This window comes from Neofelis nebulosa, chromosome 1 (assembly GCF_028018385.1).
Source record: "Neofelis nebulosa isolate mNeoNeb1 chromosome 1, mNeoNeb1.pri, whole genome shotgun sequence".
Lineage (NCBI taxonomy): Eukaryota > Metazoa > Chordata > Mammalia > Carnivora > Felidae > Neofelis > Neofelis nebulosa.
In genome coordinates this window covers 13519001-13545745 of record NC_080782.1, presented here as the reverse complement: position 1 = coordinate 13545745, position 26745 = coordinate 13519001, and the positions used below count along the sequence as shown (strand labels likewise).

Sequence of the window (26745 nt, the reverse complement as noted above, 5' to 3'; positions counted from 1 at the left end):
GGGGAAGAATGGGGTAGTGATCAAACTCTTGGGTTAAACGGTTAAGAGAATCTTTGACTTCTGGGTTTGTCTTGACAACTGCTGGAGTATGCATTTCAGTCCTTTGCAAATTCCCTTCAACTCTAAAGTCTAGAATCCAGGATGAACGCATCCTCCTAAAAGTTTTTCACCTTTTATAGATCTTTCCGAAGTGCCACATGCAATGAATTCAGGTAGCATATTGTATGAATTCCTGTTTGAGTTTCTGTTGGGATTTACTATTTATTTTGTGGGGTGAAATAATTCTAAATTATATCTATATTCAAAGTTGTCATTGTTTTAAATTTCACCACAGTATTTTTTACACGAGCTCTGTTACATGAGCTAGAAGAGGTTACAAAACAAAGATACTGACAAACACTGAAGGAACCCCTCTTGCTTTCTCAAGGCTGACTTAGATTGTGGTCACTCCAGCCATAACTTCATGCAGAGGATTCATGCAGTTATCTTCATGTTCAGGTAATTTGCAAAAGTGTCTTGAAAAATATGAAGATCATACAGGTACTCTTTGCAAAATAAATTAAAATTTTTTTGATGTTTATTCATTTATTGAGAGAGAAAGAGAACATGAGTGAGGGAGGGGCAGAGAGAGAAGGAGACACAGAATCCGAAGCAGGCTCTGGGCTGTGAGCTGTCCACACAGAACCCAGCACGGGGCCCGAACTCCTGAACTGTGAGATCATGACCTGAGCTGAAGTCAGCTGTTCAACGGACTGAGCCACCCAGGTGGCCGTGCAAAAAATTTTTAAATGGCATCTAGGTAATTGCTTTAGCAATTATCTATTGGCTGCATGGAGACCCAGAATAAGGAAACAAAAGGAAAAAAAAAAAAACTTTTGAACTGAGATAAAGCCTCTGATGTTCTAGAAACTGTGTTACCACCTCGACACCCAAAGACTCCAGTAACAGACTTAGTAACATTCATTATCATTGGGTTTCTGTTGGGTGTCAGGGTACCTTGTCTGATCTCCGTGTCTGGCTTCCTGTGTCCATCTTTTAAGGGAGATTTCCAAGGCCGAGGAGGTCATAGGTCCATTTCTTCCCTCCCAGCAGTCCCTGTACAGGAAAGGGTCCGACAATCCCCTGATTGTCTCATATGTAACCACTGCCATTTCCTCGGGTGTAAAGGAGCCTGGGAAGTCTTCCTAATCATTCTGCTCGCTGCGTGTGCTGGGAAAGAGAAGCCCAACTCAGAGCAGTCCAGCACCTAATTCGTTAAAAGCAACTTTGTTTAACGCTTGGGGAGTAAACCTTTTCACAACCCCTTTAGTTCCTTTGAGGCTGTCACATGTGCCTGAGTGTCTTGTTTCCGCCTCGAATTCCTCCCCTCGCCCCTGGCCCCAACCCTTGCTTCACTGTCCCTGAGACATCATTTCCCAGGGAAGCCCCTCTGCTCGCCACAGCCCCCAGGCCTGTCTCACGCTCGCCTTGTGACTCCATGTCACTCTGTGCCTTCCAGTCACCACAGCACCGATCACATTGCTCTGTAATCTCTTGTTCATTTGCCTGAATTCCACTTGGGGATGATAGGGACCATTTCTCCTCTTTGCCCTCCTACCGCGTGGCCAGCCAGTGGCATCAATAAATGAATCATTTAACCGAACTGTGTAATTACTAAGATCTACGATGAGTCTGGAACTGTGGCGTGAGCCAATGGGTGGTCCAAGAGCAGGAAAAGAGCCCTGGCTCAGCCACTGACAAGCTCTGTGTGGGCACAGTCTCTGTATCTGTGTACCATTCTTCAAGACCTTTTTTTTTTTTTTTTTAAGTTTGTTCATTGATTTTGAAAGAGAGAGAGAGAGCATGAACGAGTAGGGGAGGAACAGAGAGATAGAGGGAGAGAGAGAGAATCCCAAGCAGGCTTCACCCTGTGAGTGCAGAGCCTGATTGAGTGCAGGGCTCAATCTCACAAACCATGAGATCATGACCCGAGCCAAAATCAGGAGTCGGATACTCAGCTGACTCAGCCACCCAGACACCCCCTTCCTCAAGACATTTTAAGGATTATATGAAACAATTAACATAAAGTCCTTGGTACATAATAAACACTCCTTGGCTGCTGTTATTATCATCTATCATGGGGAGAGGGGGTGAGCTGGCCAGCAGTAATGAGGGATCAAAAATGAAGAAACAGGAGATCTAAACCTTCCTTCCTTCCTTGTGTTGATATGCTGATGAAAGTCAGAGAAAGGAAAGATCATTGTGCTTGGAAAGAGCAAGGTGGAGTAGGTGAGATGGAAACTGTTCATCTCGTGGGTGTTTTTTAATTTAATTTTTAATTTTTTTCCCCTTGGGTGTTTTTTTTTTTTTTTAAAGGAAACACTTACGTGAGACAGAATGCCTGCAGTCTTCCCAGGGTTTTGCATGTGATTATATTCTCATTCACCCTGCTATCCTGAATCCAGGCTACTTAACAATTACATATGCGTTAAGTCTTCACAACTGTGTGAAATGCTACTATTACCCCACTTTCCCGATGAGGAATCAAGCACAGAGAGGTTAGGTAACTTGCCTGAGATCACACAGCCAGTAGGTCATAGAGCCAGCATCCGAACCCAGGCAGGCTGGCCCCAGGGTTCCTGTGCCAGAATTGCCCCTCGGAGCACATGCACTTTGCCCGGCATGGTGAGGGGGTCAGATGCCAGAGACTCTGCGTTACAATACCCTTGTGAAGTCAAACTTGAGAAACAGAGGGGAGGACTGTAGTCAGGGTGGGTTTTCCGGAGGTAGAAGGGAGGACGAGGACAAGGCGGAGTGGGCAGAGGGCAGGTAGACCTTTCCAGGCAGTCTGGCCTTCTGGGGCAGGAAGAGCCGTCTCAAACGATGGCAGGTTTGGGGCGTGGGAGCGGGAGCGGGAGCATAGCGTGCAGCCCTCTAGACGCGGGGCGAGCTACGTTAGGCTTTGCTTAGACTTGATCGATGGTGATGGAAACAGAGGTTGAAGATGCACCTGACCACCATGCGGGATAAACACGAATCGCGGGGCGGGGCGCGGGTGGCGGTGCTGAGGATACTGTCTGCGCATCCGAAAGACACTTAAGGTTCAGTTTCCCCCTCTACCTTGTGACACCTCGGGGTGGACTGACGGAATGTGCAATGATGCAGTTAAAGGCCTGAAGAAGAATTGAGGAAAGTAGCTGCAATCGCTGGGAACTCGACGTTTGTGTTCTCAGGTTCAGCTGACTGTTGAGCAGGGCTGCAAAAACAGTCCTCAGGTGTCCTCAGCGGGCTGGTGATGTTATTCAATCAGATGTTGATACATGAAAAGAGTGTTTCTGGTTTGTTAAATTACCACACTGCCAGCGAGGGCTGCCGGTTTGATTTGCACCTGATATGATAAGAGGCTAATTATACGGCAGGATGACCCACGTGGCAGGACACTGTTCAGTCATAGCAACACAATATTTATCTGGACAGCAGACAGTCAAGCTGCTAATTCAAGATGCAATCTTTTCCAGGGACTCGGCCAATGCAGTAAAAACAACTTTCCCCCTTCCTTACACAGACACCCTCTGGTTCTCGGAAATACAACCACAGGTCATTTTCTGATTAGCTACCGTTGTAAAAACTTACTTGCTGATGACCTTTTTAAGAAGCATTTTTATATTAAATAATCACCATTATAAAAAGTCTGATCAGTGACAGGGCACCAAAACACAGAATCCCAGAAGGGATTAAATCCTTTGTGGATTTTAAGAGTAGAATTTCAGGCTTACTTTCTTTTGATGTGTAGATTTTATATGATCGCAAAAGGAATACATGTGTGGGAAAAGTTTTGAAAATACTTAACGCGCACAAAATAAGAATCCTAGAGATAATCACTAATAATATTGGGGTGATAGTTCCTTTGACATGGTTTTCTTTAATCGGTTACAAATAGACACATTCTTTGTATTTAATGTTTTATTTTTGAGAGAGAGAGAGAGGGCACAAGTGGGGAAGGCTCAGAGAGTGAGGGGGACGGAGGATCCGGAGTGGGTGCTGCACTGACAGCAGAGAGCCCGACGCAGGGCGCGAACTCACAAACTGCGAGATCATGACCCGAGCCGAAACCAGACGCTGTAAGCCGGTGAGCCCCCCAGGGACCCTGACGCATTTTTAAAAATAATTTGTAGGGCTGTGCATGTGTGTGAAATACAGGGGTCGGCAAACTGGCTTGCACTTATGGTCTATTTACAGTAGCGGAGTTGAGTAGTTGTGGAGAGACCATATGGCCAGCAAACCTTTGAATATTTACTATGTGGCTGTGGACAGAAAAGTTTTCCAACCTGTTTTAATATGTTACGGATCCCACTGCCATTAGATGTTCTTCAAAATTACGCGTTCATGGTGTCCCCGGTGGCTCAGTCGGTTGAGCATCCAACTCTTGATTTCATCATCCCAGGGTCATGGGATCAAGCCCCATGTTGGGCTCTGTGCTGAGCACGGAGCCTGCTTGGGATTCTCTCTCTCTCCCTCTGCCCCTCTTCCCCACTCACTCATTCTCTCTCTCTCCAAATTTAAAAAAAAAAAAAAAATTGTGTGTACAAGTGAGTAGATTGAAGTTCTGCTTGTTTTCGCTGTGTCCCTTATTCTCTGCATTCAATCAGTAAACCTGTTTGGCTCCAGGATATGTGCTAGACAGCCCCCCCCCCCCACCCCATCATCCCCTTGAACCTGTGCCGGCTCTCATCCCTACTGGCATCTTCTTCCTTGATCATGATGAGCTGGTCCTGGTCTCCACACCTAGCCAGAGCTAACTATTTCGATGATTTTCCATTCCACTTGGAACACAGCATGCGCCAACACCGAGGGACCTCGGATGCAATGCCCTCCTAGCTGCCAGGATCCAAGAAAAGCTTTTGGCCACCTGGAATGTATGGGCTTCCAGGCATATCAATTTAAAGGGCCCAGTTTTCTACTCATACTGGTTACAGTCACTCTAAAATCACTGTTGGCTAATTTAGTTATGTTGATAACATAAACTCACGTCTTGTTTACGTCATGTGTCAGCTTGAAAACGCTCCTTTTCCAGGTCTCCCTCCACGTCCATTCTGTTGAAACCAGGGCCACTTTTTGAGAGTAACCCATTTTCCAGGTTGTCGTCACTCCTAGTTGTGATGGAGCTCTTTAAAAAAAAAAAATCAGTCACTTGGAAAATCAGTCACCACTTGGAAATTGTACCAAGCAGTAAACAACTGTTTTGATCGGTCTCTGTTTTATCTTTTTCCCCCAGTTTTATCGAGATATAACTGACACGACACTGTGTAAGTTTAAAAGGTACAACATAATGGGTAGATGTATGGAATTTTGCAAAATGATGACCACAATAAGTTTAATGAACACTCTTCACCTCATACAGTTACAAATTTTTCTTCCGTGGGACGAGAACTCTCTTATCTACTAAGACCTGTTCTCTTAGCAAACGTATGATGTTATTAACTATAGTCATCAGGCTGTGTGTTGTGTCCCCAGAACTTATTTACCCTATAACTGGACTTTTGGGCCCCTTGTCCACTTTCACCCAATCTCGCCAACCCCTGCCTCTGGCAGCCACCAATCTGCCCATCAGTCTTTATCATGTGACCGCTTGCTATGTTACTTTTTCAGTAAATTATTTTATTTTATTGTATTTTATTTTATTTTATTTTACCAATTCTATTGAGTAACCCCCATGACATCTAAAAGCTTCCCATTGATGGATGTCATTTCCGCCATTCTTCTTCCCCGAGCTCTTTTCTACTCACGGTAAAGAAATTCAGGTTGCAGCCCTCGTACATGACAGATTGAGTTAGAGCACAAGCATGTGGCCATATCCTCTTTTTGAGGGTTAGTTTCAAGTGAAACAAAGCAAAGTATGTTTTAAAGGGATGACGGTTACCCCGTGGTGGATTCTGAGGTCCCTCCTTGGGAATGAACCCTGGTTAATAACCCTCCCAGGAGGAGCCTCGCTTTTGCCCTCAGGGTTTGTAAATGGCGAAGAGCCTGGGAACAGCTGTTTCTCATTTTGGTGAGACTCCCAGCCCATCTCACTTGAGGACAGTTGCGCTCTCATGGGGAGAGAAGGGGACTCATCATCCTGAGACTAGGTACACATAGTGTCCCCTCTTGCACATCCATCCACAGCTGGTGCTTCCTGGCCTCTGTTACAGCCTCTGACATGGTGTGTCCCTTGCTCTGTGCTTCTGTTTCGGACTCGAGGTGGTTTTAGATTTTGACTGCTTGTGATGGCCACGGAAGCCAGATCAGGAGGAGTCTTAAGTGAGTCATGCCCTCCACAGTTTTCGATGCGACTTGTGATTTCATTGTCTCATTAAGTCAACTCTGATATAAACAATTCATGTTGGTTATAAATAAGCGGATTGAAAGCAGCATCTGGCAGTGCGAATCCACTCTGGAAATTTATGATGAACTGTGTGTGTGGCGTTGCCATGGTTCGATGCTAAAAGTAGGTGCAGGTAAGAAGCCAAGTCTCGTTTCCATTTTTAAACCATGAACTTCCTCTAATACTCAAAATAGGAAAGAAACATGAAAGGTAAGGACAAATGGCACACGTGGAAAGGAAACCTGAACTTGGTTTCAATCCTGGAAGTGTTTTCAGAGGAAGGGAAAAAACGGCAGGTTGTTACGGCTTTCCTGAGAACACCTTGGGAGTAGCTCACACATGCTCACAGCTCACCTCCTAGGACACTGCTTCCCCCAAGGAGCGTGCCCAGTGCCCTGTCTTCCATATGTCCACGGAGATGGGTGCACAGGCTTCTGTTGCCCTGGGTCAGCCCACCTCTGACTGCTGGGTCCGGTCCTGGCATTGCCTCTTGGCTGGTGCTGACACCGGGTGGGAGGGAAGCAAGATAATCTTGGGGGCTCTTGGGGAACACGGGGTGCAGCGTGGTTAGCACCGGGCTCAGCCGGAGAGTGCGGGCCAAGGTTGGGTAGGTCGAGGGGAGCAGGGCTAAGAGGGCAGCGAGGTGGCCTCTGCAGGTCTCTGAAGAGGCGAGGAGTCCTCGGAAAGGGCAGGTGGGCAGCAACCAGTTTGTGGCTGGCACACTTGGAGCATCGCCATCAGTAACGTGTCTTCACTGATACAAATGATTGAATAAATAGGTGAATGAGGGAGGGAGACAAATCTACTTTGCAGAGGAATTTCAAATAGTATATATAGGCATCACTGCCCCATTCAGGAGGCAGAGCTGTGTCTTTGTGCAGCCCTCCCTGCCCCTTGAATGTGAGTTGCACTCAGTCTTGCTTCCCGAAGACTGTAGCATGGAAAGGGAAAAGCAATAACCTTCCAGTGGAGAAGCCTGGCAAACACGGCTTTATCCAAGTGAGCAAGTTAACATCAGCAGGGAGAAGTCATGTGGACATCATGGACCCCTGACATGATGTCAGGAGAAGGGCCCTTCATCTCCGTGATCTTTTTCCCCAAAAGCCACAATCTCCATCTAATCATGAGAAAAACATCAGACAAATCTAAAATGAGGGGCGTTCTCCAGAATACCTGATGTCTACAAGATACTCCTCAAAGCCATGAAGGTCATAAAACCAAGGCAAGACTGAGCAAGTCTCAGACCAGAGGAGACTGAGACTCTGTGGTGACCAAACACAATATGGCGCCTCAGACGGGCTCCTGGAAGAGAAAAAGAGTGAGTGTGGGTGGGAACTGGTGAAATACAAATGAGTCTGGGGTTCAGGTCATGGTGATATACCAGTGTTGGGTTTAGTTTTTGACAAGTGTACCGTATTAATAAAAGATGTTAACCCAGGGAAACTAGGTGGGGGGTGTGTTGGAACTCTGTGTACTATCTTTGCCACTCTTCTATGAGTCTAAAATTATTCCGAAATTTAACAGGTATTAAAACAAATTTGTGTATGCTTATGGGAGAGAAGCTGTGGATGCTGGAGGGAACCTCTCATAGGAATTCCTGGAGACAGGAAGTCAGGGATGAACACCATGAGAGGCTCAGTGGATCCGGTTTCCCTTCCAGGGCTCTTTAAGGTTCACATTTGGGTTTATTTCTCTCTTTTTTTAAAGGTCATTGTTTCGCTAGTCACCGAAGGGGTTTTACTCACACCCTGATAGACGTGATGTCACTAATGGGACACCGTAAAGTTGCTGTTAGCATATCATTTGGAAGCCTGAGCGGCCTAAAGGAGGCAAACCACATTTCCGAGAGATCAGGTTTATTATCAGACGGTGGTTGAGGCAATAGGGAGACGCCATCCCGTTAGGTTACCGGAGGGACTTGCCCTTCCCTTCCAAGCAGACATTGTGAGGTCTCTTAAGGCCCTCCTCTTTCCCACTTATCAAGACCACGAGCTGTTCAGCTTTTCTTGTTGCAAATGCTTCTAAAGGGGTTGGTTCCTCTTCAAAAATACCCCCTTGCCTGGAGGAGAGGTTCTCGCAGTGTCCGAGGAGATCTCTCATCCTCAGGCTGCCTCAGCAGGGGGAGCTCCCCCAGCCAAGGCCACAACAGGGCCAGATGGCACACCGTGAAAAGGGACTAGGAAATTTTCTGGTCACCCAACCTGTAGCCTCAAAAGTAATATGGAAATAATGATTAACTATCGTAGGACTGTTGAACTGAAAAGTCTTCATTTTTGTTTGGCTTCTCCACAAAATACTGGGGGAATGTATAGCCAGGAAGCATCTTATCAGGTGCTATTTAAGGAACGAAAAATAATTTTTGACACTGACATAAGCAAAATATGATAAGGACGATCAACATATAACAAACGTCTTACGCAAGCCATAGTTAAACAGAAAGTTACGATGGCCGTCTTTGGTTATGTTTTTAAAAAGTTCAAGAGGTGAAGTTTGTTTTGAGCTGTGTGTCACTCTTGTAGAGTCACCCCGATCCTTACCGTCCACACAGACCTCTGTGTCTGCAATTTGCGGCCAGAAATTTTCCATTTCCTGATGTTTGCTAAGAGCAGTGGGGCCTGCCAGAGTTCTTTCTCTCCTGTGGCTATTTGTTCTAAGTTTCTTGGAACCAGAGATTCTCTGTCGAGGACCTTCACCCCCCGAAATACACGTGCAGACTTAGAAGAGAGCTTTAAAGAAGCAAGTGAGCAAGACATCGCAGGACAGGTATCTTCTGCGGAGGGACGTTTGAACCAATGATAACATTCGACTTTGATTTTTGTCAGTAGGTATATTCCTCCTGGAGTTTTATAAGTTTTTCTTTCTCTTTTTTTTTGGGGGGGGGGAGGGTAGTTTGGGGATGGATGGGAGGAAGAGAGAAAGAAATTAGCTTGATCCAGAGGCATGTCAACTGTTTTAAGGAGAGACGGGGTGAGGAAGTAAGTAGGAAAGAAACCAGTCACAGGTGACCAACAGGCGCTCTGAGAGGAGATCACAAACCAGAGTTTGTAGCGGCCACGTTTAGTGCCACAAAGTGGGTCTCAAGAAACGCAGGACGCAACAAAAAACAAGCCAGTGCCATAGGGTGATGTGACGCGTGAGGTCCCAGCACCCTCCCTGTTTCACACAGTCTTTTTCCCTGGTCTTCCTTAAGCCATTGCCAGATTGCTGCTTCTTCCTTCTGTCAGTGTTTTTCCTGAGGCTACGCTCCTACTCTCTGTTCATTTCAACTTCCTGCTCTTCTCCCCCATCATCCCTTACCCCCGACCCTTCCTGTTGTGATCCCACTGACTACTCAAAAGGGTTACTTGCCATGTTCACACTTTGCTTCGTGGATCCCAGTGGTTGACAACTCCTGTATATCCCAGCTTACCAAGAAACAGTTGGCTCTAGAACAATGAGAGTGTTAGGGGTGCCAGCTCCCTACACAGTTGAAAAAATCCACATATAACTTTTAACTCCTCAAAAACTTTACTGATAGCATACTGTTGGCCAGAAGCCTTACTGAGCCCATAAAGGGGTGATTAACACACCATTTTGTATATGTGTTATATGCTGTATTCTTACAATAAAGTGCTAGAGAAAAGAAAATGTTATTAAGGAAATCATAAGAGAAAATACATTTACAGTCCTGTACTGTATGGATTGGAAAAAAATTCATATATAGGTGGACCCATGTTGTTCAAGGGTCAACTGCATAATGAACTTTTATTGAGAAGAAACATATTTGGTCAGAAATTTAGGACATTAGTGTTGCCTCACAGAGATCAACGTGACAGAGACACAGCTGGCACAGGACACGATTCTTGGAGGCTCTTGAGTCTGTTCCCTAATAGCCTTTCTACCCCCCGTCTTCTTTCCATTCCTTGACCCTCTTTCCCTCCGGCCATTTGCTGACTCTTCTCCCCTGTTGCCGTCCTTCGTCACATGCCATCCTTCATGAAGCTTTATTTCATCACACCACTTTGGGGGTGGGGCACAGTTCAACCCATGACAGGGTCAGATGGCAGGTGTGGCATGGACCAGACAGGAAGGGTGTGAGAGTCACCCGCTGGCCAGCCTGAGGGTTTGTGGCGACGTTGGGTCCAGTTGGGGTCCCTACTGAGACCCTAACAAATTATGTGACATTCTAGCACAACCTAATACAATGGAAGTTCCAAGAAATAGGGGTAAGAAAATGGTGCTGTATTGGGTCCTGCAAGTTGGTGGCCTAAACTGATGAGCATGAAGGGGTCCGTTATTGATCATACCAGGACATGAGGTGCAGCTGGGGACTGTCCTAGGCTGGGAAATAGGGTGACTACAGGGATACCTCCAGAAAAAGAAGGAAGGTCAACCAGAAAACTGGAGGGCAGGGACTTCAGGGGTGCCATGTCTTCAGGGGTGCTATGGTTTTAGAGGACCAGCTATTTTTGGATGAAAAGAAATTTGAAGAAAACACTCCATGTGCTAAGCTTAAAAAAAAGGAAAAAGATAAAATGGGTAACTGGGTTGATTCTGTTCTCATTATTTTGAAAAGAGACCAAGGAAAAAAGTTTCCACTTTCTCTTCCAGGCTATCCAGATGATCTAGGTCGTAGGTTTTCCACTGGAGTACCTGGAGGAACTCTGGATTTCCAAGGACTGGATTCAGGGGCTGTGTTTGGGGGGCAGGGGGGTGGGATTGAGGCCATGTTTCCGTGCCCTGGCTCCCATTTAAACCTGGGTAACTCTTTTTGGTTGTTGTATCTTTTCTGTACTAAAGTTTGTCATAACATAGCATTTGGGGAAACAAAGTCTCCGTTGCTCTGAAAGGCACCAAGGACAGGTCTCCGTGTGACTCCGCCAGCCGGAGAGCAAGAGAGACGGTACCGACCCTCTCATTAGGGTGAGTGTTGTGATTATTCACCGGATTACTGAGTGCTGTGACTAACACCACATACATATAGGGTCATCTGATCCCTTGGTTTTTTGTTTTTGTTTTTGTTTTTGTTTTATCTAAAGGAAATGTTCCTCTTTTACTTTATTCCAAAAATATACTGGCTTTGATCCTAGTCCCATACCTCTTTTCCACTTCTGCAAAGCACATAATACATACTCTGAATTGTCCTGGGAAACATTCTCTCTTGGCAACACGGGGAGCCTTCGGTGGGAGATGAGGAAGACGGACAAAGGGACTTCTGACACTTTTTTTTTTTTTTTTTTTGATTTAGGTAAATGTTTATTTATTTTTGAGAGAGGGAGAGAGAGCCAAGTGGGGGAAGGGCCCAGAAGGAGGGAGACAGAGGGTCCGAAGCAGGCTCTGCAGGGACAGCACAGAGCCCGATGCGCGGCTCGAACCCACAAACCCCCAGGTCATGACCCGAGCCAAAGCCGGACGTTCAACCGACTAGCGCCACCCCGGTGCCCTGGCAATTCTTACACTTTTGAGTCACTGGGTGCAGGGCAGTCTCGCTCACTTGGTTTCTCTTTCCCTCATTCTTTCAACCAATATATGTCTGCTACCAAACAGTCAGCTTCTCAAAGAGGGGGACTGTTACTGGCCTGGCTTAAGTGAGAATCCTGAAGCCTGAGATTTCTGCTGGGGATGTGCTTCTGAAGGCCCTGTTTCCCAAGTGAAAGAGCAGGGATCTTTTTTTTTTCTGAAAAAACATTTTTTAAAGAATATTTTTCATTAATGATAGCAAGCTACAGAAGAATTCCCCTTCCATTTAAAAGTCATCTTTCTTTTTTGTATTTTAAAAACAATTTCTTGGGGGCGCCTGGGTGGCTCAGTCGGTTAAGCGGCCGACTTCGGCTCAGGTCATGGTCTCGCGGTCCGTGGGTTCGAGCCCCGCGTCGGGCTCTGTGCTGACAGCTCAGAGCCTGGAGCCTGTTTCGGATTCTGTGTCTCCCTCTCTCTGACCCTTCCCCGTTCATGCTCTGTCTCTCTCTGTCTCAAAAATAAATAAACGTTAAAAAAAATTTTTTTTTAAATTAATAAAAAATAAAAACAATTTCTTTTCTTACAAGAGCAATTTGTATATATTTGTTACAGAAAAATGGAGAACCCAGACAGGCAAAAAGAATAAAATGGAAAATATTCCTTATTTACTTCAGCCAGGGGAGAAAACCACGATTAACACCTCCATATAGATCCTTCAAAATGCCTTTCCTTTCTTCTTCCTCTCCCTCCCTTCCTTGTCTTCTTAACTAAGAAGATCTACCTTTCTGTATCTTCATACATATCTTTCCAGATATTTTCACCAGGATATAAATGTATATTGTTATATGAATGGTACTATACACCTTTTCTTTCCTCTCTCTTTTTTTTTTTAGCTAACTGTACCATGGAGAGATTTTTATAACAATCTCATCGTTTTTAGCAGCAGCACAGGATTTCACTGCACCGAAATTTAGTTAATCCCTTATTGACAGGCCTCTACGTTGTTTGGGGTGTTGTTTGTTTTTGTTTTGTTTTGTTTTGCAGTTAAAGGTGCCTATATTTATTTTATCTCTACATTCAAAAGGTTTTTGTATGATTTATGAAGTACGTAAGATACTACAAATAACATGACGTTGAACGTATATATGTGCTTATAGCTTAGCATTGCACAGTATATTTACAGGGCATGTACTGCTCAGGGTATTTGATCACAAGCATTTGGCCGCCCTTAGGCTAGGCGGCAGAAGAAACCAGACCGAACTAGGACAAAAATTACAGTGAGCACAGAGTTTCAGGGTGGGCTACAAACATAGATCAGTGCATTAGAGCTGATGGTGAGAATCTTCTCTGTGGGTGAAGGAGAGCAAAGAGAGCATACAGCTTCCATTTTTCTGACCCTGTTAGCCATTTGGAACATTTCTTTACTCACATAATTAATATTCATTAATAACATCACCTAAAAATATCAGTTTGTTCATGGAGCACCTGGGTGGCTCAGTTGGTTAATCGTCCGACTCTTGGCTCAGGCCATGATCTTGGCTCAGGTCTGACGTTTGGCTCAGGCCATGATCTCGCGGTTTGTGGGTTTGAGCCCCACATTGGGCTCTGTGCTGACAGTGCGGATTCTCTCTCTCTCCCTCTTTCTCTCTCTCTGCCTCTTCCCCACTCATGCTCACTCTCTCTCTTTCTCAAAATAAATTAATAAAAAAAATACTAGTTCTGTTTCAGGATGTAGCTCAACCATTGCTGAGATACAGTAATGGACAGGAAGGGTCATTGCCTGCTCTGAGAGGGAGAGATTTGGACAGCTGGTGTGTAAACAGCTGATGTGTAAACAGATAGTAAGATGACATATTGCTAAACTTTATGGAGAAAATGCATCAGAATCATGGGACTGAGAATGATATGAGGGATTACTTTTTTAAAAAATTTTTTAATGTTTATTTTTGAGAGAGACAGAGCACAAGTGGGGGAGGGGGAGACACACACACACACAAAATCCGAAGCAGGCTGCAGCTTGCTTCAGCTGTGCTGACAGCTCAGAGCCCGATGCAGGGCTCAAACCCACAGGGAGATAGTGACCTGAGCTGAAGTCAGACGCTTAAACAACTGAGCCACCCAGGCGCCCCGAGGGATTCCTTTCTTAAAAAGGCAAGAAATAGAAAAGCTTAAGGGAAGGGCAGGGGGCAGAGATGGTGCGTCCTCTTTGGATGTGGTATTTGGAGATACTGGTGGGACTTCGGGAGTTAAAAAGATAAATCGAGGCACACTATAAATTTGAAGAGTTTATCTGCACGAAAGTCAGTTTGAGTCAGGTGGCACCAAGCTGGAAGTGGCTGGAGCACTCCCCTGACGGGACCCAGGGAAAGACTTTGCTAGAGATTCTGTAGGAGCCAAGCAAGGCAATGATCTGATTGGTTATATGGAGCTCAAGCGACTCCCTTCTTTTGGAAAGCCTACTGGCTGCTTGTGATCGGTCCTCCTTAGATTACCCTTGAGGCATTTGTAGGCTCACATTTGGGTTTGTTAAAGTGTGCTGCTAAAGCATGAGGACCATTTCGGTCTAACGGCCTCCTTGTTTAATTAACGTAGCACAGGTGAAGATGGTGAGTGATCAGTGGCGTGTGGGTAAATTTTGAGCAACTGACTCACAACGGGTAGGGATCAGGCAGCCGATTTGTAGCATTTGCCAACTTCCATGGTGCCAAGGCTCCCACCACCACTGGCCCCAACTACCTATTTTATACCACTGGACGAGAGAGGGAAGAGATAGGAACAGTTTCCATGAGCCAGTCAGACCACGGCTGGTGGGTGGTAGGACATATGGGCTTGGAATTCTGGGGCATGTTTGATGGGGAATATAGATTTGGGCCTACAAGTGGGGGGGCTAAAGGCTGGGAAGAGAGAGATTTCCTAAGGAGATCATATAGCATGAGAGGGGACTTGGCCGGTGTTAGAACACTGGGACTGCGCTCTCCAAGTGTGGGTCCCCCATCAGCATCAGCAGCATCTGGGAGCAGGTTCATGGCACATCCCTGGCCTGAGGAGTTAGAGTGGCCGAGGGTGGGGAAGCCCTGTCCTCGTGATCACCAGCGCTGAAGAGCCAGTTAGAAGAAGGGCACCTAGAGATACCAGGAAGGAATGTTGAGACAAGCTGGAGCTGAGCACAGGAAGTGGGAGTCTTTGAGCCAAGCATGGGGACAGTGCCAGGACAGAGGGAAGCGGGCTGCAGTGAAGGGCCCCCAGGAGGTCAAGTCAGATGGGATGAACAGTATCAGCTGCATTTGAAGAGCAGTACCGGAGTCATGGTGGGGGCAGGAGGTAGGTTGTAATTGGTGAGGAGTGACTTGATCACGGGCCATTGGTTAGGACCTTTGGCTTGAAGAACAGAAGACAAAGGTTAGTAACTGGGAGATGTGTGCTCAGTGATAAGGTTTCTGGAAGAGGCCTGGATAGATTTGTGGCTGAGAGAAAGAGCCAGTAGAATTTGGAAAGGTCCTGAAGGCAAGAAGGAGATGGGATAATTTGGCACAAATTGGAGAAGAGTAGAAGGGAGGGAATCAAGACCTTGGGATGCACCCTGGCCTTGAAGAAGTTACCTGTGGGATCTTATCCTTGTCTTCAGAGGCTGGGGGGAAGGAGGGATGGAGAAGATTCTGGCAGATGGAGTAAATGCTCCATGGACTCTTCTTAGTACTGTCCTATTGATAGATCTTCTGTAAATCTCTACCCTTATCCCTTTTGATGAAAAGCGATTCTGGAAATGTTCCTGAAGCAGTTGGTAAGATTGTGTTAGCCAGTCTGCTCTCACGGTAACTTTTGTTTTATTTCTAACTTAAACCCATTTTGGCAAGAGAAATAGAGAATTAAAGTTCTAAAGCTGTACAGAGCACTAGAAATGCAATACACGTGACGTATAACATTTAAAATTTCTAGTAGCCGCAGCAAAAAATAAAAAACAAGTGAAAGTAATTTTAATAATATATTTTACTTGATTGATACACCCCAAGTATCATCACGACATGTAGTCAATATGAAAATTAATAATGAGATATTTTACGTTCTTTTTTTTTCTGTGTCTTGAAAGCCTGCACTAGCCACAGTTCCTGTGCTGGGTGGCTGCCATATTGGACGGTGCATCTCTAGGGTCCATACGGTTCTGTAGCACTGAACGGTGATAGAAGAAATAAGAATGTGCCTGTTCTTAGGAGGTGACAAAGACTCTTTGGTTAGCCTCCTCTGAGCTCTTTTGCATCTAGGCTATATCCTTGGGTATGTTCTCAAGAACCCAGTTTGCTTGCTTGTTTTTAAGTTTTTATTTATTTAAGTAATCTCTACACCCAACAAGGGGCTAAAACTCACGACCCCAAGATCAAGCGTTGCTTCCTCCTCCAACTGAGCTAGCTAGGCACCCCCTCAAGAACCCAGTTTTAGCAGGAGTCCTGTCAGGTCCGTTTAGCGGGAACCCCTCACCCTTGACATCTGATCATCCTCAGTCTCTGACCAAATTCCTCATCTCCCAACTCCCCGGGTAATATCTGACCACCTTGGCCTCCCTTCAGCAAGAATGCCATCAGATTGGCTTGGCAAAGAATCACCCTCCCTATCTTAGTAATTTTCTGTGCACCAGTGACTCCCCCCTCCTGCACCGGTACCCAGCACTTGGCCATTCGTGATAATATTGCCCTGTAACCTCCAAGAGAGGGAGGATCCCTCCTATTGTCTCTGATAGAAAGTTCCAGAGCCTTAGTGAATGCTGCTATAGAAGAGTGGGAAGAAAAAAGTCAGACCAATGATTATGTGAAGAGAAAAAGCAACATCAAGAAAAGTGGACAATTAGCTTTGATATGGCAGCGATTGCCTTAGGTCATCCTATACGACTGAACTGCAAAGGAAATAAAAATGCTTGTTTAACATATACTACTGAAACCGAATGTAGACAGATTTGGAGAGAGTATGGATGCAACACAACTTGAACTGTGGAAGTGTGTGGCACACGAGCTTTCGCCAGAATGCGTGGCTTCTGCTGTCTGTTCAGCTGGAGAAGTGAAAAGAATACTCTGCACTCGGGTCTCTCCTGATTGGTCGACGGTGGGTCACCTGACTTTGCCGGGCCCCTTTTCTTCAGCACCCAAAATGTTGGATGGCTTCTGGGGCCCTCAGGGTTTCTCCCACGTCTGTATGCTGCGAGTCCTTTCGTCCAGGATGCCCAGTGAATTGCAGGTCAGAAGTGCCGAGGAGACCCTTGCAACCCCAGCCCCCCACAGGGCTGAAGGTGTCACTGACGTTAGGAAGCCACCCGCTGTGTCAGTGATGTAGCTACACTCTGGTTTCTGTTACCGTGTTGTCCCTGCTCCCCCCCCATCCTTGTGAATTTCAGAAGCTCACACATTAATACCTAAAGGAGGATCCATTGTTGGAGCAAGTAATTTAAAAATGCATGAAGGAGTACTTAAAGGAAGTATTTTAATAAATATTTCATATTAGTGGTAAGTCATCTGTTGGGACACTAATCAGTTGTCCTTTGAACTGAGAAGCACATTTCAGGAATATATTTAGTTCTGTAGTAACTAACCAACTAAGTTTGACGACAGCTATACTCAAAAGTTCAAATGTTTATTTTATTTTAATTAAAAAAAATTTTTTTTAACGTTTATTTATTTTTGAGACAGAGAGAGAGCATGAATGGGGGAGGGGCAGAGAGAGAGGGAGACACAGAATCGGAAGCAGGCTCCAGGCTCTGAGCCATCAGCCCAGAGCCCGATGCGGGGCTCGAACTCACGGACCGCGAGATCGTGACCTGAGCTGAAGTCGGACACTTAACCGACTGAGCCATCCAGGCACCCCTATTTTATTTTTGAGAGAGAGAGAGAGAGAGAGAGCCCACATGAGCAAATGGGAGGAGCAGAGAAAGAGGGAGACAGAGGATCTGAAGCAGGCTCTGTGTTGGCTGCAGCGAGCCCGATGCAGGGCTTGAGATGCGGGGCTCGAACTTACAAACTGAGATCACGACGTGAGCTGAAGTCATATGCTCAACTGACTGAGCAACCCAGGTGCCTGTGCACTGAGATATTCAAACAATAGTAAACTGGGAGTTTAGGGGAACAAGAGTTAAAACTAATGGGATAGAATTGTTAAAATTGAGAGTTAGATCGTAGAATTAGCTTTTTGGCGTTGATAAGTGTCAAGTGCTGAGTGGGAACCTGGGTGGCTCAGTTGGTTCAGCCTCTGACACTGGTTTTGGCTCAGGTCATGATCTTGAAGACGGCGAGGTTGGGGCCCATGTTGGGCTCCATGCTGATGGTACGGAGCCTGCTTGGGATTCTCTCTCTCCCTGTTTCTCTGCCCCTTACCCCCTCCCCGCTCATGTACATACACCCACGCTGCGTGTGCTCTCTCTCAAAATAAATAAACAAACTTTAGAAACAGTGCTGAAATATTCTCACTGATAATGTTTGCAGTGTTGCAACTTTTCTAACAATACAGCACCCTGCTTTGGGTCTGAGAGGCATTTGCAAAACTTGATTTTCAGAACTCTGCTGACTGTTTTCTTTCAAGGTCAACAGTGTTTGAGTTATGTGTTTGAGTGTCTGCACTGACTTAACCTCAGACTTTGAAGTGTGGAGCTTTCTATCTTGTGTGAGGTATTAAAGAAATTGTCAGAATTTGTGACATGCATGTGTCACAAAACAGCTGACACTATCCCAAAGAAAGCAGATTAATATGTTATATGCTTCAACTCTTCAGTTCTTTAATGCTCTAAAAATCACTTCGACACACGTAAATGTCAAATATACATTAAATGTAGATAAATTGCTATGTAGTGACAATGGAACATACACATCTAAAGTTTTTTTTTAATGTTTATTTATTTTTTGAGAGAGAGAGACAGCATGAGTGGGGGAAGAGCAGAAAGAGAGGCAAACACAGAATCTGAAGCAGGCTCCAGGCTGTCCGCACAGAGCCCAACACGGGGCTTGAACTCACGAACCTGAGATCATGACCTGAGCCGAAGGTGGACACTTAACCACTGAGCCACTCAGGTGCCCCTTGGAACACACACGTTTTTAAAAGTAAAGCGTTTTCTTTCTTTCTTTTATTTTTTAACATTTATTTTTTGAAAGAGAGAGAGAGAGAACAAGTAGGGGAGGGGCAGAGAGAGAGGGAGACACAGAATCCGAAGCAGGCTCCAGGCTCCGAGCTGTCAGCACAGAGCCCGATGTGGGGCTCGAACCCACGAACTGTGAGACCATGACCTGAGCCGAAGTCAGACGCTTAACCGATTGAGCCACCCAGGCATTCCTGTTTCTATTTATTTTGAGAGAGAGAGAGAGAGAGAGAGAGAGAGAAGTGCGCACGTTGGGGGGCGGGGCGGAGAGGGAGGGAGAGAGAGAGCCCACCAGAGAGAGAAAGAGAGAGAGAGAGAGAGAGAGAGAGAAGAGAATCTTAAGCAGCCTCCATGTTCAGTGCAGAGCCTGACATGGGGCTCAATCTCAAAAATCATGAGACCATGACTTAAGCTGAAATCAAGTGTCAGATGCTTAACCAACCAAGCCACCCAGGCACCCGAAAAGTGTATTGTCTCTTAATAATTAGATCCTGCTTACTACTTTACCTAATGTTCCTAATCAGGAAAAAAAAAATGATCTCAACTTTTTATGCAAAGCTTTTAAGGTATATTCCTAAAAGAATCTCGGTAATATTTTTCTTAGCCTTTTTTTTTTTAAATGAAGAAAGAGCTATACTTTCTTTTTTTTTTTTTTTTTTTTTAAATTTTTTTTTCAACGTTTTTTATTTATTTTTGGGACAGAGAGAGACAGAGCATGAACGGGGGAGGGGCAGAGAGAGAGGGAGACACAGAATCGGAAACAGGCTCCAGGCTCCGAGCCATCAGCCCAGAGCCTGACGCGGGGCTCGAACTCACGGGCCGCGAGATCGTGACCTGGCTGAAGTCGGACGCTTAACCGACTGCGCCACCCAGGCGCCCCTATACTTTCTTTTTTAAATTGAGATATAATTGGCATATAACATGTGCATTTCAGGTGCACAACATAGTGATTTGATATTCATATGTACTGAGAAGTGATCAACATGATGTCGAGTTAACATCCACACACACAGTTAACAATTTTTTTTTTCTTGTGATGAGCACTTTAAAGATCCATTTTCTCAGCACCTTTCAAATACACGATACAGTGTTATACTCTGTCATCACCATGCTGTACATTACACCCCCCAGGACTTACTTATTTTATAACTGGAAGTTTGTACCTTTTGACCACCTAGGTGCAACCTTCTAGCCTCTTTAGAAGCAGGAAAAATTGAAGTGATTTTTGTCCTGCTCATAGAAGCTGCAGCAAATGAGGGTACTTGGTGATTGATTACACGTATGTTATGATGAGCCAAGCTATAAAAATATCTAGGGCACGCGGCCCAGCCGTGTGCCAATGTCAGGCTGCTTGCTCTCTGATGACAGAGGGGAATCTGTGGGAGGAGCCCTGTTGCCCAAAAGAACACGGGCTCATTTGTGTCCATACCCATTCTGGGTTGAGAAATTGAGATGACCCAAAGGAAGATTTTCTTGCAAAACAGTGTCCCTCAAAACACAATTGTTCTTGGTGTGTGTTTCTCTCTCTCTCTCTTTTTTTTCCCCTTTGGAGTAAACGACCTCTTGCTGAGTGGCTGAGCATTCTCAGAACAAACAAGGCTCTCACCTCTGGCACGTCCAGCCCATCTCACTGTCTGCCCCCAGCCTCCTCCTCTGAGTCGGAGATATGATGGCCCAGGCTGAAGTTTTAGGCTCCCCATGGCCATGCCACCCTTCAGTGGGTGCCTCGTCATGCCAGGAAAAGAAAACAAGAAATAGGAAAGAAAAAGGGTGGGCAGGTCTAGGTGAAGTCATCCCAATAAAGGTTAATAGCTGGGCGGTGACACCTTCTCACACCACTGGAGAGAAAATGCTTGCTCCCAGCTGCCTGTCACGGTACTGGGAGTAAGAGGTGACCTATTTATTTTTAGAAGGGGACAGTCATAATAACCCGGCTCCTAGCTTCATTCAAGGCAGGCAGGTGCTTTGGACATTTGTAAACACCTACTTTCTGAAGAAGGGAGGAGCCCTTTTTTTTTTTTTTTTTCAAAAGGGAAAGAACTTGAAGGCTGGGGATCTTCCCCCGGGACACTTGCTGTTGAGTGGAGAAGAAGCCATTGTAGCACACAAGGCTACAGACGTGTCCACTCGGCCATTATTTTTATACAGGGCAGAAATGCCTGAAGGTGACGACTTTGGACCAGGCCAAAGGTAATTGCGATATATATTTACTTTTTCTTGAGTCTTTTTTATTTGCTAGTTATCTTTTTAAAAGGCATTATCATTCATTTCAAAGTAGTTTAAAACAAACAAAAAAAAAGATGAGGAGTGCCACCCCTCAATTCCAGGAAACTGAAGAGAGAGACCTAAAATTAACTGAACATACACTAGAAACATCGGTGAATAAGTGTTTTTCTTAAATGAGGAAGGCATGGCCTGAAAGTTTACAAAATGTTTCCCTCTACACCATGTAGAATCCACTTGAATTTTTTGATGATCTTTAACTTTAGATCATGGTTGTTGGAAATCTAAGCTAGTGAACATTTTGTAAACTGTTTGAACACTTCTAAAGGTTAAAAATTAGACCAATATACCAATTATGACATGGTGATACTTCCTTTTTTGCTATAGTTCTTATCTTTGGAAATGTGATTAGTCCCCCCGCCCCCCCCCCATGCAGTACATTAATTGTATCAGTGTTTTTATTAACATTGAGCTCTAAGAAGGGGGAGAGCGAGGAAGAGAAGCAGGCAGTTATTCCTGCTAATATGGGCCTGATGTGTGCCCACAGCGAAAGTCTCCATTTCTAGCCCCGTGGCTGTGTTCATAAACTTTGTATGGATCGGTTTCACTGGAATGCTAAGTAGGGTCATTGAGATTCAGATAGGAAGGAGAAAGAAAGCTGTTAAAAACAGAAAGGAGTTAAATGACAGTCTTATTATTGTCAGAAAAAGTGGAAACTGCTAACTCTTTAGGAACAGGAATGCCAAAATATGGTTTTGTCCTCCTACTAAAGATAAGCATCCCTTAAAGGCACAGCATAGGGAATAGTCAGTGGTGTTGTAACAGTGTTGTGTGGAGACAGGTGGTGGCTACACTTGTGGGGGGTGCAGCATAATGTGCACACTTGTCCCATCACTGTGTTGTACACCTGAAACTAATGTGACATTGTGTGTCATCTGTACCCACCCCCCCCCCCCACCAAAAGAAAACAAAATACCCATCCCTTTTCAGCCATGGCTATAAGGGGTGTGTGTGTGTGTGTGTGTGTGTGTGTGTGTGTGTGTGTAGGTGTAGTCCTGTCCTTAAAAGCTTCTGTTTAGTTTTCTAGTCTTTATTTTCTTCCACATTCTTTTCCAGTACATTAAAGGGGACATTCAGTTGACATTTAATTTAATAATGAAACAACTTTCCACATAAAATGAGACGTTAAATCGAGTACCTAAAGATGACATTTATGAAAGTGCCTAGATGCAGCCCATGGACTAACTAGTTAAGAAAACATTATCAGAGAAGTGTGAATGCCAATTTCGGTTTGAGATGATGGGTTGATCTATTGATACTGTGTCCCCCGCCATGTCATTTCAACACTTGTGAAATCAGAACGTTGTCTTTTTCTCTTTGCATCCTGGCATTCCTCCCAGCTCCCTGCATAGAATTTTGCACAGGAGAGGCGTTTTTAATATTTGTTGGATGAAATGTATTTATAAAGCATTTTAACACCTGCAGCAAAAATTTAGGCAGCCTGATCATCTCAGAAACTAAAGGGAGAGATTTGGCAGAAAGGTAGGAAAGGTGCCTTTAATGAAATGTAACATTATGACAATTAAATTAAGTAGTAAATAATTATTGGTAATTATACATATTTGGAATGAACTGTTTTAGACGTAAACAAACATAAGATCTTTTGCTTTTTACAAAGGATAAACAGGTGAGAAGATGACTCTTAAGTATATACAACATACAAGTATCTATTAATGGTTCTTAGGACTATTACCAAGGACTAATAATATATTTTCTGAAAATGGGAAACTCCTTCTCACTCCTTTGAAGTGCCGGACCCCCGCCCAATTTTTTTATTTTGATAAGATAAATGTCAGCTCTTAACAGTTAATGGTTTTCTATACAAAATACTTTGTTTTGCCTCATACATTCTTTTTTCCCTCTATCTGTGCAGAAAGTGAGAAAGGGCACCCAGGCCAGGGGAAATTTTAGAGCTAGGCCAGAAATAAAATATTACACTTGAGGGGGAATTTTGCTCTCGCTGTATTTGAGATTGGATGCCGTTGGCTAACTCCCTCTGGTGCCACGTCTGAAAGAGAAATAACTGTTACAGTTTGTGGCTGCTGACAAAACGTGTTCTCAGCGTTCACGTTCAGCCGGTTCTGGTTGAATTTCACAGTCAGGCTCTTTTCGTGTTACTTTCGTCCCATTTTGCAATTTGGCGACCCGAATTGTAACAGGCAGTGTTTGTAACAGGCAGTGAGCTAAATCTGCATTTAGTCTTGGAAATCGGTGGAAACCAAACGCTGCGGAGCTCCAGGCACACCGGGCCCGACCGCCGTCTGCACGGAGGGTCCGTGGGCTCCAGGGTACCATCTTGTTTCACCAAATGGACGAACGTGAGCACACGTGCCTGGGAGGGGAAGGGGCAGAGGAGAGACCCTCCTCCTCCTTGCTGTTTATCTCGTTCCCAAAAATAGACGCTCGTGGTGAGAGCTTCCACAGACCCTCCATGCCAGTGTCAAGGTCAGGAGATGAGGGGAGAGGGTGTGAAAGGTGCCATCCCGAAGCAGGGTAAGGAAGGCAGACACCCAGGCAGGAAGCACTTGGTGCCAGAGGAGAAGGAAAAAACGTGGGGGCGGTAACCAGGGAAACAGACAGGATCAAGAAATGTGAGGAAAATTACAGTCTGGCCAGAGGCCCGGCCCTCCACGGTTTCCTGCCCCACCTCATTTTGGTCTCCATCGTGGAGGCAGCAGCGTAGCCCCTCAGGTGTCTTTAGCAATGGGGAGAGGGGAGGCTTAGGTAGGTGACACATGTCTTATTCCAGCTGCCAGGAAGGGGGATGGACCCTAGGCTACCAAGACTGAGCACTAAACGTGCCTTATCATAGGAGCACTTCCCACAGGAGATCCGTGGGTCACTCCATATGTGTCTAAGTGCTGCATCGAGGCCACTTCCTGTGCCAGGTGACAGGGTGATGAGTTAGGCCCCCGCTTTCACAGGACATACTGTCTGAATGGGGGAGACAGACACTAAACAAGTTAAAACAAATAAGGAAAGAATATACATACATATATATATATATATATGTATGTATATTTTTAAATTTATTTATTTTGAGAGAGACAGAGCATGAGCAGGGGAGGAGGGGCAGAGAAAGAGGGAGACAGAGAATCCCAAGCAGGCTCTGTGAGGCGGAGCCCGACGCAGGGCTCGAACCCACGAAACCATGAGATCATGACCTGAGCCGAAATCGAGAGTCGGACACTTAACCGACTGAGCCCCCCAGGCACCACAGGAAAGAGTATTTTAGATACTAAGGGCTAAAAATTGTCTTAGCAGTAATGTGGGGGAATGCTTGGTGTGTGTGATAGGAAAAGAGCACTTACGAAAGTCTCTCCAAGGGGGTGTCCTTGAGCTGAGATTTGAAGGAGCCTGTCATGTGGGGTGTGGGGAGAGCGCAGTCCGGGAGGCAGACCCAGCACAAGCACTGACCCTGAGAGGGGAGCACAGTGATGCCTGCTAGGAACAGGGGGGCTCAGGGATGGGGGCCAGTGCATAGGAAAGAGGCTGAGGCTGGGTCAGGCAGGAGGCTGGATGTTATTTAGAGAGGTGAGGATTCATTAAGGGGTTTGGAGCAAGGGGATTGGGATACGGGGCCACCTGTGTTCTTCAGCGACGTTATCAGGTAATAACGTTTTTGTGAGTTGGCCTGAGAACCTCAGAGCCATGTATAACTTCTCATGAAGCATGGATTCTGACATGTAAAAAATGCTAACATTTGGAACATCACAGCTTCATAAGTTGGGAATTAGCCAGATCGGTATTTCAGAAATCAGTACAAATCAGACATCAAGAAAATCCGAGGATACAGGTTGATCTATTGGAGGTTAAAGACAGCACTATTTATGAAGGTAGTTTGTGGTCACCCTCAGGTCCCCTGCGTGATGCTAGAGCCCTGTCCCAGGTGCTGGGACTTAGGGGCTCTACCTTCCACAGAAAGAGGGCAACTTTATTTATGTATGTATGTTTATTTTTGAGAAAGAGAGTGTGCGCACACAAGTGGGGCAGGGGCAGAGAGGGGGTGAGGGGGACAACGATCCGAAGCGGGCTTACACGGACAGGAGAGAGAGCCTGATGGCGGGGTTCAGACTCCGAACCGTGAAATCATGACCTAAGCCAAACTTGGACGCGTAACCGACTGAACCACCCAGGTGCCCCAAAAGAGAGCAACTTCAGATAGAGTCTGACCCAGTGGGGTGGGCTTTGAGTGTGTGACAGGCTCCAGCGTCATTTTACTAGCACAAGTAGCTCGTAAATCCATGGTAAAGAAGGGTGACTAGTATCTTGCTAACCATGGGACAAGGAAAGCTCACTGACAGGACGGCCCCTTGAAGATCCCAGGCAGCAGTTGTCTTTAGATTGTCCAGAAGCATCTGCTTATGTTTTACCCAGACCTAATCCTTATCCAGTAAGTGGAATGTCATCAAAAGGACAATGTGCATTTTTAGTGATTAGGAAACAAAATACTGGCTGCTCACAGGGGACTCTCTGAAGCATTGTTATTTGCCTCGTCATACGACATAATAAAGCCTTAAAAATTTGATTGAAGAAGGCCACTGAGCCTGTAAAACCGTAACTGTGTAATAGCAATTTCGATTGCTCCCAGATCATGCTGCCTTGTGCTGGACTGGTTCGCACAGCAGTTAAGCGAAGGCGTTGCTGTTTGAAGGCAAGCAGCGGACTGAGCCTATGAAGTTAGACACAGATATTTAGATGGTGGTGAGGCACTGGGTGGGCTTGATGTTCAGAAAGGGCAATATGGTTGGCACACACGGAGGAAGGAGAGAGTAGCGGGAAGTGAGTGAGACAAGTATGAAAGAGCCCCTCATTGAGCCTTGCTGGGAATGCCGTGCTGGTTGATGTTTAACATCCGGCTCTTGGGGGGGGGGGGGGGATGGGGGAGGGGAAGCTCTGATCTTTAAGCATTTGTTGATCCCTTGTGAGGCCACCCACCTGAGGTCACCAAAAGTGGAATTGGGAAAAGATGCCCAAAATTGGTTCTCGCAAGCTGGAGCGGGTCGACACCAGCACACAAAGTGATTGGGGGCTGATGTAAGAGTTAGTGTTGAGTTCTAACCGTGCTATTTCCCCCTCGTTTATGTTCCCCGGGGAATATGAGGCGTTCAGTAAAGGTTTGTTGAAGGAATTAGTGATTCAGTTTTCTTCCATCCTACAACACAGTCATGGAAAATCTCTCTCAGGCATAGAAAATGTTTACCACTTGTGAAATCCTGCTTTGACCCAGCTGGGCTAATATTTGAAACTGATTAAGAACATGGGGAACAACGCAGTCTGTCCTTGTTGCAACGTGGGTTGGTTGTGTGTGAGATCTCTTGATCGCCCATTAACGGGCAGCACCCTTCTCCAAACTTTGAAGCATCCCCCCCCCCCCACCCCGCCCTGACCACCAAAGCTTCTGCTAATCAAGCTCCTGTGAAAGCTGATTTCTATTTTACAAACACGGGGGGACATTCTTTGCCATCCCCCAAATGTGATCAAGGTCCCTGGCTTCAGATGCTGGCCCAGCTGCTGCGTGCTGGGGCGTGGAGAGATGTGTCCCAGGGCTCTCCTGACAGAGGAGGAGCCC

The 26745-nt window shown here is 45.6% G+C and overlaps 1 protein-coding gene across 2 annotated transcripts in view; it reads left to right on the top strand.

Annotated features, from left to right (window-relative positions):
- RETREG1 (reticulophagy regulator 1) overlaps nucleotides 1–26745 on the top strand; it is a 132405-nt gene that overhangs the window by 72098 nt on the left and 33562 nt on the right. Inside the window, exon 1 of one of the 2 annotated variants that reach the window (XM_058716075.1) lies at nucleotides 20545–21080. The exons of the other annotated variant lie outside the window; for it this stretch is intronic. Within the exon in view, the coding sequence (XP_058572058.1) occupies nucleotides 21046–21080 (35 nt within the window). The 5' untranslated portion in view covers nucleotides 20545–21045. Of the gene's footprint in view, nucleotides 1–20544; nucleotides 21081–26745 lie in introns of those variants that run through there. 2 annotated transcript variants of the gene reach the window in all.